Below are 13,776 nucleotides of genomic sequence, written 5' to 3' on the forward strand. Positions count from 1 at the left end.
CAGGAGTCCGGCTGCTCAGGGTCACCACAGTGACTGCAGTGCTCTGCCTAGAACACCGTTCTCCCAGAATCTGCATGGCTTCTGCCCTCATTTCCTTCCAGTCTCAGCTTAAATGTCACCTCCTTAGAGAGACCTTTCTTAGCACACCCTCCTCCACCTAAAAGAGCCCCGCATGCGCCAGATTGCCCACGGTCAGAAAAGAGGGTTAGGAATATAGAAAGGGAGAAGACGAGAATGAATTTTATGGTGATAGATTGGAATCAGAGATATGGAGTGAACTCATGGTTTTCAATAGACACGGATATATATAGAAATAAATACAGATGGAAATGGGTGTGTGTGTGTGCGCGCACGCGCGCATACATATATTCTCTAGCTCAGGCCACTGGAGAAGGCCTGGGGAGCAACAGTCCAATAACAATGAACACACCTCATGTCCAGATCTTCACTTCCAAATATTATTCTCCACTACAAGGAATCAGGACCCCCTTGGAGAAATGGTTGATTCCAGGCCTGGGGCAGGGAAAGTTCAAGAAGAGCCTGGAACATTCTTTGTGCCAAAAACTAAGAAAGTGCTGGGGTGCCTGGGGGGCTCAGTTGGTTGCACGTCTGCCTTCAGCTCGGGACATGATCCCAGGGTCCTGGGATTGAGTCCCGCATCAGGCTCCCTGCTCAGCAGGGATCCTGCTTCTCCCCGTCTCCACTCATGCTCTCTGTCTCTCTCAAACAAATAAATAAAATATCAAAAAAAAAAAAAAACAACAAAAAACCCACTAAGAAAGTGCTCAAAGGATGGTGTGGCACATCAAAAGGATACAGGATCTAGCTTGAAGGGTCTCCCACTAGCCAAATAAAGGACAGCTTGAACATCAACATAACTAATGACAAGAATCGATTCTAACTCACTGAATAAACTAGAAATCTGCGAGTCCCTGCCAACACGAATAAATAAAAAGTTTGATGAGGACCAGGATAATTACACAGTTTTCAAAATAGCTCCCCATAAAATAGTTCCCCGTAAAATAGTTCTTAAAAAGGTAAAAAGAGTAACTTTACAATGGAGAAATCTGGCAGATGCTAGTCAAGTGATTGAAGTTAATACCCCAAGTAATGGAACAAATAGAAATTGTCCACCATCTGATAGGAGGCAATGAGAAGTACACAGCATTATTTCCATGATTATATATATATAATATATATATAACATATATATATCTGTATGTATTTTTCTGTGACATATATGTTATTTCGGTGATTATATACAAATTTTTCCTGTGATATGTATTATTTCTATGATTTCTGCCAAAGATATATAACCTAAATCAAATCATGAAAAAACATTGGATAACCCCAAATTGAGGAACAGATTACAAAATAACTGATAATCATCTTCGACAAGAAATGGAGGAACTGCTCTAAACCGAGATGAATGAGCGAGGACTCCGTAGCTATGTGTGGCACTGGATGTTAATTAGACTTCATACAATCATTGTTTTATGGTACATACATGTATTGAATCATTATGTCGTACGCCTGAAACTAATACTAATAATATGTCAGTATACCTCGATTTAAAAAAAAATAAACATGCCAACTAACTGTGGTTCCGTGGTTCTGGAGGGGGATGTTTTGGCTCTAAAGGACATTATTGGGGCAAATGGCAAAATTAGAACACGGTCTAAGCATTAGGGTGTTGCAGAATAACACGATTCTTGTTCGAATTAGGGGGAGTCCCTGCTTGACTCCATGATGGTTCCACAATGCCACCGATGTCTTATGGGCAGGGCCTCCTTATCCCAACCATCTGTGCCACTGTCACCTGTGTCCCCTCCTCTACTTTCTCGGGGAAGGGATTGATCCCCACCTTAGGGGTGTGGAGTTTGGATTCTCTTCCTGGGCTTGGATTGTGCTTTCTGGGGCTGGCAGTTCCTCTGTGCAGACTTCTTTTGTCCTCTGTGCCCACGTGGGCATCTGGGCTGCCAGGCTTGCACATTCCCAGGGCCCATTGCTAGCATCTGGGCTTCCCAGGTCATCTTCCAGTCAAACAGGAAGATTTCTGCAAGTACCCAGAAATGATGCGTTTCCTAAAACAAAAAGTAGAGCCTGCAGGTGCAACATCTTTTAGTTTTGTTGTTGTTGTTTGTGTGTGTGTTTTTAATTCCTTGATAGAGTCACTAGTATCTATTGGGGGAAATAAAAAGCTATGAAATCTCAGGCTCAGAATCTTCTAAACAGATACCCTAAGACAAGGAAGAGAGTGGGGGTTAGAACCTAGGGAGGAAAGCCCAATGTCAGGAGGTTCCTTCATATTCTTTTGCCTCCAACAATTAGAGCAGCTGGTCCTTTTGGAGAGCAAATTTTTCTACTTTAAAATAACACCAACTGCAAAGTGATAAGCAAATATCTGTGATTTCTAGTGGTGACGGACTCTCAGGTACAGCTCGTGTGCTTGGCTTTTATTTTTGTTTTTGAGTGTTTACTATATCCATCATGGAAAGAAATGCGAAATTTCATTTAAAGGTTTGTGAATAAAGATGAAATTATTTTCATCTAAGTTTATGAACACACTGAGTCCTAGCCACTGACCCAGGTTAAGGATCCTGAGTTATCACGTGGTGAGTCTGACAGCCCAGAAATCCCTTCAGAAAACGGGCTTAAATCAGGGCAAAGGCTATGGGCGCCCAGACGGGAGGCTAGAAGGGAGCTGTCATCTGGACAGAAAGCCAACTGGCTTGGTGACAGAAGGGGCATGAAAGGTGATGGTTGATTCTGGACAATTTGGAAGAGCAGTTGGGCAGGAAGCAGATGAATGTCTGCGAAGTACAATGGCCTTACCGTAGGCCCGGGGCCTGCTACTTTAGAGGTTAGCCCACTTCCCTCCAAATGCTTCCCACAACCTCCCAGACCAGGTGTGGCCCCCAGGGAAAGTACCATCTACCCTCCAAAATACCCCTCCCCCATCCAGGATTAAGGACCCATTCTGCAAGACCTCTTAGTCCTGACCCTCTTGAAATACAAATCCCTTTTAGAGAGCTGTTATTCACAGTTTAGCCCAAATGAGTTTATCCATCCTTCCCTGAGAGTATTAGGAGAATTTGAGTTCACTGAGCTTCTGAGAATAGGTGGGTATTGAGGGATGGGGGCTAAAAGTGTGCCCACTTTCCCAGTCGGGCAACGTTGAATAAAAGGGGACCTCACTGGAGCACCAGCCGAAAATTTCTGTTTCTATCACTTCTAGCCTGGGCAGGCTCTGCCCCATCCTCCCCGGCCCCCCACCCCAGTCCCCTCAGAGGCACTTTCTGGGTGGAGAGCTGAGTGGGTCACCCTTTAAGGATAATCAGGAGAAAAAAAAGAATCAAAAAGTGATAGCTCTAAGCAAGTTGCATATAAACGTACCCAGGTGAAGTGCAGCCAGTGGGGGCCTAATTAACCTATTTTATTCACCTGTCTGGAGCCTCAAAGACACCCTGACATGAGGATCCAGCATTCCCTGTAGACTCCTTGGTTACAGAGAGAATTTAAGATCCTACTGCCCTACCCTCTATTCCCTTCCCAACTGGCAAAAAGCCCCCATTAACTCACAAGTTGTTGGGGGAAAGGCTAGGATAGTCAACAACCTGTAAACATTGGTTATTTTTTCTGATTATAAAAGACTCAAAGGCACTTTAGTGTATTTCCTTCCAGTTCTTTTCCTATGCATTTGTTACATGCCCGAGAACTTACCTGCTAAATCTATACATACACTCCAGTAATCCTGCTTTTGAAACTAAGCGAAGCAATACAAAAGAACATGCGTGTAGTCTCTGTCCTTACTGCACAGCAAAGGGCCTTGAAAGATACACGCCAACTTGTGGGAATGTGAAAGGCAAAGAAGAGCAACTCTCGGGTCATGGACTTGTGCACTTACCGGTAAATGTTTAGTAACCACATACTACTGAGTGAGTTTCCTATTGCTGCCATGACAAATCACTGCACTTAGTGGCATAAAACAACACAAATTTATAATCTTAGAGTTCAAGAGCTCAGAAGTCCGAAATGGATCTCGTTTGACTAAAATCAAAGTGTTGGCCTGGCTGGGTTCCTTCTGGAGGCTCTAGGTGAGATTTTCATGTCTTTGCCTTTTCCCAGCTTCTAAAGGCTCCCCACAATCCTTGGCCCATGGCCCCCTTCCTTCTTTAAAGCCAGCAGGCCCACCCTCCTGACCTCTGTTTCCATCACCACATCTACCTCTGATGCTTCTGCCTCCCTCTTCCCTTTAAGGATCCCTACAACATTAAACCCACCTGGATATAATGCAGGATAATTTCTCCATCTCAAAATCCTGCATTTATTTTTTTTAAGATTTTTTTTTTATTCGACAGAGAGAGAGAGACAGCACAAGCAGGGGGAGCAGCAGACAGAGGGAGAGGGAGAAGGAGGCTCCCCGCTGAGCAGAGAACCCCACGTGGGGCTCTATCCCAGGACCCCAGGATCATGACCTGAGCTGAAGGCAGACACTTAACCGACTGAGCCACACAGGTGCCCCTCAAAATCCTGCATTTAATCACATCTGCAAAGTCTCTTTTTCTGAGTAAGGTAACATAGTCACATATTCACAGGCTACAGAGATTTGGAAGCAGATTATCTTTGGGGAACAAGGCAGGGAGGGTGGCATTATTCTGCTTACCACCATTACTTATGTAACTTTTATAAAACCTTTTTTGGTGTGCCTGGATGGCTCAGTCAGTTAAGCGTCTGACTCTGGATTTCGGCTCATGTCATGATCTCAGGGTTGTGGGATCAAGCCCCGAGTCAGGCTCCAACCTTGGCGTGGAGTCTTCTTGTCCTTCCCCCTCTACTCCTTCCCCCCTACTTGTGCTCGTGCTCGCGCATGCACGAGCGCTCTCTCTCTCTCTCAAATAAATAAATAAAATCTTTTTAAAAAATAAATAACCCTCATTAAAAAGCCTTATATAATAAAATTTTTCTCATCACTAAAAGTTCAGGATAATCATAATTTTTCATGGTGCCTAATATTGTACTGCAAGGGATATAACACAATTTATTTAAGTGGTCCTGCAATTTGGGATATTTGGGTTGTTTTGTCTTTCATGATTTTCATGATGAATGTCTTTGGTTCTTTCGGGAGGGGGATATGTAGAATTAGAAAAGGGTTACAGAAATGGAGTTGGTGGTCAGAAAAGTCTTGGTTCAAATCCAGGCTCTGCCTCAATTCTCCATGTCATTAGAGTCTTGGTTTCCTCGACTACAAAAACAGGATCCTTACAACTCCAACCTCAGCATTTTTTTAACAGCTTTCTTGAGCTATAATTCACATACCATATAATTCAACCATTTAAAGTACAAATTCAGTGGGTTTTAGTCTCAGGGTTTTTGCAGGATTCAGTGATATTGAACACATGAATTGTCACCACTCTTAATATTTCTTTGATCGTAATTTATATTATTTTCTTGGACTAAGTTCTTAGAACCAGCCCTATGAGATAAAAGCCTGTAGCTCTCTCAAATGTTCTAGAAATAGACCTTGTGAAGATAGAAGATGTTCTTCTGAGGGTTTTATATTTTTGTGGTGTGTGTGTGTGTGTATGTTTACATAGAATTTGGGAGCATAAGAGTTGGTATGAAATTGTTGGCCTATTTGACCCAAGATGCTCTCTTTCATTCTCCCTTGTGTAATCCTGGATTGTACTCACCCCTAAACCCACACACACGGTAATTAGGAAAAGTCGATTATGGTTTACTGTCATCCAACCCTGCAGAGCCACCGGCCTGTCCCTCTTCATATCCTGGTGAGACTTACTCCAGTGAGGACTGCATTGGTACCATTCCCAACTGCCAATCTTAATTCACACCAAGCACACCGTACAGTGGGCTGGCAGGAAGGAGAGGTGGTTGGTCTCCACCAAGGCCATGGGGAGCCCAACCTACCTACCACCAACACATCATAAAAACATACTCAGTGCTGCCGTGGGAGGACTGGCTGCAGGTTTCAGGGCTGAGTTAGCGAAGTGTTAGCCAAATCCAGCAGCATGTTGCACCAGAGTGATGTGTGGGTGAATCCTCGGCATCCCAGCAGGTGTGAGAGCAGGTTACGTGAGATGGGTGTGGGTTAGGTGGTGAGGGAAGAGAGGAAGGTGCAGAGAGGGTGTGTGGGGTCAGAGGTGGGAGGGGGTGGGGGCAAGGAATGGGGCCCCCACTGGGGTTGGACCTTGGACCTAGTAGTCAGACCAGGGGTTTGGAACCATTTTTGGGTCACAGCTTCTTTTGAGAATCTGATGGATGCTAAGGAAAGAATGCACACACATACACAAACACACGCATGCGCAGTTACCCACACATTTTGCCTACTGTGTCAGGGATTCCTGGAACCCAGGAAGCTCATCCAGAGGCTCAGGATTAAGAACCTCTGGCCTAAACTAGTTCACAGGGACTTGTCAGAAAAAAATCCAAACGCTGCGTTAAGAGCTGGAGAATGTTTGTGCCTTCTTGCGTGGAAGACATTTAGAGAGGTTTGCCAGTTTGGGACTTAAATTCCAAAGTCTACTTACTCCATAAATGCTTTATTTATCTTCTTCCAGCTTTTGTTTTGAAAATTTTCAAATCTACCAAAAAGTTGTGAGCTCATGTAGTCTTCAACTATATTCTACAATTGTCAACATCTTTGCCTAATTGCACTCCTCTTCCCATGTACGCTTGTGCTCTAGGGAACCCACGTTTTTCTGGAGAACCATTTGAGAATAAATTGCAGATATTATGATACTTCATCCTAAACACTTGGCATGTAACTCCTAAGATCAAGAGACACTCCTGCATAACCACAAGATAATCCTCACACTCACAAAATTTAACACTGATGCAATGCTATTATGTAACGTACATCCTATATTCAAATTGCCCCAGTAGTCCCATTCATTAGGGTCCTTTTTGCTGTATTTCTCCTTCCTTCCCTCCCTCCCTCCCTCCCTCCTTTCCTTCTTACCTTTCTCATTCAGGATTGAATCCGGAATTACACAGTTCTCTCTCTCAGGCTCCTTTAGTCAAGAGCACTACTCCAAAGTTTTGTTTTCTTTTGTGTTGTTTTCTCTTGTGACATTGACAGTTTTGAAGAGTACCAGACTTCGCTATTTTGCAGAATGTTTCCCAGTTTGGATTTGTCTGTGTCCTCATAACGAGATTCAAGGTAAGCATTTTGGGCAGATGCCATGTCCCTTCTTGGTGCATCACATCACAGGGTCTGTTGATCCCTTACTGATGATGTTAAATTTGACTTGACTTAAATTTGGTTAAAGCAGTGACCTCCACTTTCTAATTAGTTAGTGACCTATGGGGTTACACTGTATTCGTGGAAAGCCTTAAATGTAGCAAATGCTGGTGAGCCAGTGGTAAGCATCCAGATTCAGTTCTTGCTCTCATGCTGTTTTACACTGGAGGAAAAAGAATTACAATTACAAAATAAGCAGTTTTCTGAAGGATAGAGTGCTAAGATAGAGAAGTATCAACTCTACCATTTAAAGTGAACTTAAAGGGGTGCCTGGCTGGCTGGCTCAGTCCATAGAGATGCGACTCTTGATTTTGGGCTTTTGAGTTGAACCCCACGTTGGGTGTAGAGCTTACTTTTAAAAAAAGGTACAGATTTAAATAAAAAATCCATTAAAAATTTTTTTTAACATGGGGCGCCTGGGTGGCCCAGTCACTTGAGCGTCCAACTCCTGATTTCAGCTCAGGTCATGGTCTCAGGGTTGCGAGATTGAGCCCCGTGTTAGGCTCCACGCTCAGCCAGGAGTCTGCTTAAGATTCTCCCACTCCCTCTCCCTCTGCCCCACTCAAATAAATAAATAAATAAATAAATCTTTAAAAAAAATTTTTTTTTTAGTAATCTCTACACCCAATGTGGGGCTTGAACTCACAATCCTGAGATTGCGTGGCATGCTCTTCCAATTGAGCCAGCCAGGTGCACCTAAATAAAAAAAAAATCCATTAAAAAATAATAAAACTTTTTAAAAAAATTATAAAATGAACTTAAAAAGAGTTTGGGAAGATGGCGGAGTAGGAGGACCTTGAGCTCACGCCATTCCATGTTTACAACTAGATATAATCTACATCCAAGTAAATAAAATGAGCCTAAAAGGTGAGACTTGAGGAGGAGAAAGAAGGCAGGCATGGGAAGGTGGGGATGGAGGGAGAGGAGGCAGCCATGGCCAAGCTTGGAGGGTGGAAGGAACCAAATGCTGACCACGTGGTGGTCTCAGGGAGGGAAAAGTGATAGGAAAAAGGCTCCGGGTCTGCTAATAATGGTACTGAGCACTTCGTTTTAAGTGTTTTACATGGTTTGCCTTTTCTAAGTCTCCCTATAGCCCTGTGAAGAAGGCCATTACTGTTTTTATGCTGTAAAATCTGCAGCACAGAGAAGCTAAGTTATCAGGCCAAGGTCACACAGTTTATAAGCAACACAGCTAGGATGGGATTTGACTCTACAGTCTATGCTCTTAACTATATCAAGAAGGAGAAGCAGGGTCTCACCTAGAAAACAGAATATAAAGACGAGTCAGAGCAACCTGGGCTGAGTCAGAAGTGCTGTTGATAAAGGATATGGAACGGGAAAGCAAGATAAAAGGCCCAGAAGATCAAAGAGAGAAGAGTGTTAGGAGCTAAAAAGCGACATAATAAAATAGGACAAAGTTTGGTTGACCACCTCAATCCATGCCCAAAGGCTCGCCGGTCCCTTCGGGCAGGACTCACTATTCTTCTTCCACTCTGTCCTCCCCCGCAAAACAGGACATTTTCATAGCCTCAAAGTGTCTCCCCACAGACTGCTTATGAACTTCAAAGGGAAAAACAGGAACTTTACAACGAGCTACCTGGCCCACTCCAGCTTAACCGAGTGACAGAAGTAAGCGTTCAGCGGGTTCTCAGGGAAGGCTCTGGAAGGGAATTAGGGGCAAGTGAAAGAGAAGGGTTTTGCGAGGAAGGCTCTGGTTGAAGGGCGAAGGGGAAGTCTTGAGGTTAAGGAATCCATGGGTGATAGCGCAGGGTCCATCGGAGAAAGAGGGGGTGTCTCCGGGAGGGAGGGAGAAATCTTGAGGTGGGGGACGTTCTCGGTGGTAAGAGTGAGTCACTGGGGAGGGGCTTGATGGGGACGGGTTGGTTGACAGGAGGGTCAGAGCGGGGTCGGTACGGGGCGGGCAAACTCTGGATGACGAGAGGGTGGAGGGCTTGAGGTAGGGGTCTCGCCAGGACAGTCCTGAAAGGGCCCGCGACCTGCAAGGCTCAAAGGCAGCGGTCCGCGCGTGGGGTAGGCCCTGTGGCGGGCGCACCACGCAGCACCTCGGCGGGGCAGCTCTGGGAGGGGGCTCGGGGTGGCGGGCGGCCGGAGGCGGGGCCGGGGGCGGGGCCGGCGCCGCCCGGCCGGTCCCCCCGCGCTGCAGGGGGCGCTGTGAGGCTGGGCGGCCCCGGGCCGGGCGGCGGCCGCTCCTAGTGAGCGCGGCCCCTTTTCCGGGTTTCCTCCTCCTCCTCCTCCTCCTTCTCCTCCTCCTCCTCCTCCTTCTTCGCCGCCGCCGCCGCCGCTGCCCCTTTCCCGGCCGGCGGCCGCCGCTGCTGGTGCCGCCGCCGCAGCCGCCGCCTCGGGGCCGCGAGCCGAGCGGAGGCCGACGCGGAGCGCGAGCGCCGCCCGCCTCGCCGCCCCGCCGGCCGCTCCAGGGCCCGGCCGGCTCGGCCGGCGCCCCCTGCGCCCCCAGCCCGCCCGCCCCCGCGGGCCCGGCCTGGCGTGGCCCCCCGCCGCCGCGCTCCTCCTCCTCCTCCGGCGCCCCGCGGCCCGCCGTCTCCTCCGCCCGCCGCCCCGCGCCCCCCGCCGCGCCGCCGCCCTCTGCGCCCCGCGGCGCCCCCCGGTCCCGCCCGCCATGCCCGGCCCGGCCGCGGGCAGCAGGGCCCGGGTCTACGCCGAGGTGAACAGCCTGAGGAGCCGCGAGTACTGGGACTATGAGGCTCACGTTCCGAGCTGGGGGTAAAGCCGCCGCCCCCACCCCCGCCCGGCCGCCCCCCCGGCGCAAACCGCACTGGCCCCCACCCCGCGCGGTCTGCCTCCCCAGCAGCCCCGCCGCTGGCCGGCGCTTTCTCGGGTGTGGGGTGGGAGGCAGAGCCCCCCCCCCCCGCCGCTGCACATGTCCTCGTTTCCTTGCCCCCCCTTCTCCCCGCCTTGCGCACCCCTCTCTCCCCCTTACGCCAAAGAATGCTTTCTTACTGAGAAGTGTAGGGTCCAGGGACCGGAGCCTAATGAAAATGAGAGAGCAGCCCTTCCTCCTTACACTTCTGGGTTTCTATTTGGGGTGGGCAGTCAGCAGCTGTCCTCTGGAGCTATTAAAATTCTCTGTCTTTTTAGTTTTTGAAATGAGGCTGGGTGGGAGGAAATCTTTTAAAGACATCCACATTCTCAAAGCAGGCGCTGTCTACCTTTGGGGTGTGAGGTATAAGGCAGTTGCTGTGGAGCCCCAGGCAGTGGGGCACCCTCTGAGCCTCCAGGATGGATGCTTTGCTCACCCTTCTAGGTTGGCTCAGAGCCGTGCCTTCCTGCCTCTGCTCCCCAAGTTGTGATTGACCAATTAGGTTAGGAGCTGTGAGCAGAGTGAAAGGAGCCAAGTTTATGTTGTGGCTTTCATTTAGGGAATGAGTTGTGTCCTGACGTATAGACGCTTCCAATGCTTGATTAATGGAAGTGACTGGATGGGGGTGTAGAGTGGGCATAGGCTTGGTTAATCCCAAGTCCTGGCATTTATGTGTCACTCTTGCCTTTCACAGTAATCAAGATGATTACCAGCTGGTTCGAAAACTTGGTCGGGGAAAGTATAGTGAAGTATTTGAGGCCATTAACATCACCAACAATGAGAGAGTGGTTGTAAAAATTCTCAAGGTGAGTGCCTTATGAGTGGCATTGAAAATCTTGTGCACGGGTCCCGAGGTAAACTCGAGCCACATTGTAGAATGAGCAGTGCAAGCTCTCATTTCACACATCTTCTGTCTGATGTCCCTTTGCTACTCCTCCCACCTGTTTTCCTTCTTCCTTTGAAGAAAGTATGTAGACCTGTTTGAAATCAAAGCATGATCGTTGAGGAACGTACTTGTCCTGAAATGTCATTGTGGGCTCCCAAAGTGAAAATTCCAAAGGGGTCCATTTGTTACAAAAAGAAATAGGGATTCATATGAAAGAAAAGTTTTTCCAGTGAAGATCCCATCAATTCAAGGGCTCCTTGAGCACGGAGTTTGTTACCCTTGGTGCTTAAAATGATTCCAGAAAGAAAGTTGGAAGAAATTAGGGCAGCTCCAAAGATGAGTTTGAAGCTTGGGTAGAAACACCTCAGTGGATGATCAGTTGATTCGTCTCCTTTGGCAGTAAAAGTGTGTCAGGTGGGGTTGGATATGGTGAACCAATAGTGCCCAGAAGGTTCATTGTTGCTTATCAAATAGTAAAAGTGAAATTGGGAGCAGTAGAAGAGTACGCTTACAATCGCTAAAATTAATAGTTGAAACAAGCAGTCTTTGTGTCTGGTTTAGTCGCGCTAAGTTTGATAAAGATATTTTGTTGTCTCTTCGGTGAAGACAGGATCTTAATGAGCATGAAGAGTTGGCTAAATTCTCCTTCAGGTAGCTGGTTGGATGGCTTTAATAATATTTTATAGGGTGTACTAAAAAAAAAAGGGTAATTCTAGACTCCGTGAAGGGTCTTCATTGTTGCCAGATCATTTAATGTGTGTGCATGTCATTCAGTGAAATATCGAAAAGACTAAAGAATGATTAATATAAGCACTTTTGCATATACAAGATTTCCAGTGTGGCCATTTTGGAGAAGCTCTGTGAATAAGGATATGGAATTGGAAAGCTGTTTTTGTGTCTTAAGGATAGAGTTAGGGCAGCTGTGTCCCTGGTCAGGCTTACACTGTCTGAAAATCAGTTTTCAGAAAAGTGATCAGCTCTGTTACTCAGTACCATCCGAGCCTAGTGATGCAGAAGCAGAGTTGCAGTGGACAGAAGTAGGCAAAGTTATCTGTGCCCTCAGAGGCACTGGGGGTGAGAAGTGAGGAATTGATACTGAAGATGTGGAGTTTGACTTTCCTCTTCCCCAAATGTGAATTGGACCTGAAAAGTCACATGGTCTTTTTTTTTTTTCTTTACAAGCATAAATATTTAAAGAAATTTTCCCTTCAGGGAAGTCACCTGGGTAAGCCATATGATTTTTTCCTTTATACATAAGCATAAATGTTTTTAATGTAAGCTGCTTAAAATCTTTCTAGGAAGTGAGCAAGGCATAAATTGAACTTAGGAATATCCATATTCCACTGCTGTGCATTTGGAAGAATGAACTGCTGACTCCGGAACAATTTCAGAAAAATAACTAAACTTTTATGCAATAGCAACATTTTTAGAATACGTGTGTAACTTCCTGTGGTGTCTTTTTTGGAGGAATGGCCTTTAGGTATATATATAAGTGACAGCACATTCATGCAAAAGAACATCGAGTTGCTCTTTAGTCTTCCTTCTAGAGATCTTCATAGCATCCGTTCCTGGATAGTTTTCCCCCTAAAGATTCACAGGATATGTTTAGGGAACCCAACGTGGAAGCTAAAGGTTATTTTTACGGACAAGAAACCTAGGCACAAGAAAACTTACCTGATACCACTATGTAGAAATGACCCTTAGCCAGAACTGTTTCCTACGTCTTCCTCTCTTTCCTCATTTTAGCATGGGTTTGTAAGAGCTTCAGAATAAGTTCCCGTGTTCTGGAATAAGACTTGGGAGGCTCCTTGGATGCTCTAGTTAATGAAGTGTTCTTGTATCTTTTCCATACAAGTTCTTTTCAGGGTACAGCCTGAACCAACTTCGTTGCCACTGGTGAAAACCACCCTCACTTTTTTTTTTTCAAAGCCCTGTGGCATTTCTATCCAGATTTTGTTCTATCTGAAGGATGGGGTAAGAATCTACTAATGGTATTGTGGTTTTCTCGTTTTCACAGGCTGCATTAAAGTGGATTAAAAGTATTGTTTGTTTGTTTGTTTTTAAAAAAAGGACAGGGTCTTGATCCCAAGTTGTGCACCCCTATTCAGATAAGTTATGACTAACATCTGCTGTTACAGTGTTTGGTCATAGGACATTAGGTCCTTAACAGAGTACCAGCTGCTCATAATTTAGAGGAATTTAGAAAAAACTTCCTCTTCATAAAAGGCCTACTATATTTCAATGGCAGGAAGGAACTTATGTATTCATGTACACACAGTGACCGAGATAGAAGGTATATTCCTTGAAGACAGGGCTGTCTTCCCTTTTGGTCAATAACATTTTCCTTCAGTTCTTTCCAGTATATGAGGATGGTCAGATGGTGAATGACCACAGAGGAATTCTATCATTTAATTTGTATCCATGGACTTTTTTTTTTAGTATTTTTTTTGGTCAAAACATATTGGAGCTCTTAAGAGGTTTTAGGAATTTAGAAGTTGGTGAGCAAAATTTTATTGTCTATTTTGAAGTGAAAATTCTGAAGTTGAAATTTTTTAAATGTTCCAGTCAATAGGAAGGTTATATCTTTTTTGGCCAAAATTGTTTTGAGGAGAAAAAAAAAAAGAGAGGGTGGATGGAAAGGGTTAACAGGAGGGCAGAAATCCACTTTAGTGCTGAAAGTTTCATCTTTTGATTCCGAACAATCCATTGCCTCAGTTCCTTTGTAGTACCTCTTTGGAAGGTATACATAGAAATAAAAGCATTTGGCCATTTCGGACAACTTGTGGCATTTTG

The 13,776-nt window shown here is 45.8% G+C and overlaps 1 protein-coding gene across 4 annotated transcripts in view; it reads left to right on the forward strand.

The window, feature by feature from the left end:
• The first annotated feature begins 9,818 nt into the window (after positions 1–9,818).
• The window catches only part of CSNK2A2 (casein kinase 2 alpha 2), a 39,777-nt gene continuing 35,819 nt past the window's right edge, over positions 9,819–13,776 (forward strand). For 2 of the 4 annotated variants that reach the window (XM_078062785.1, XM_078062786.1), the window contains exons 1-2: positions 9,819–10,000; positions 10,792–10,903. In XM_078062785.1, coding sequence (XP_077918911.1) covers positions 9,897–10,000; positions 10,792–10,903 — 216 coding nt within the window. In that variant the 5' untranslated portion in view covers positions 9,819–9,896. The remainder of the gene's footprint in view (positions 10,001–10,791; positions 10,904–13,776) is intronic. The other 2 variants (XM_036124308.2, XM_078062787.1) reach the window with 2 other exon arrangements.

Source organism: Halichoerus grypus, chromosome 15 (genome assembly GCF_964656455.1).
Source record: "Halichoerus grypus chromosome 15, mHalGry1.hap1.1, whole genome shotgun sequence".
Lineage (NCBI taxonomy): Eukaryota > Metazoa > Chordata > Mammalia > Carnivora > Phocidae > Halichoerus > Halichoerus grypus.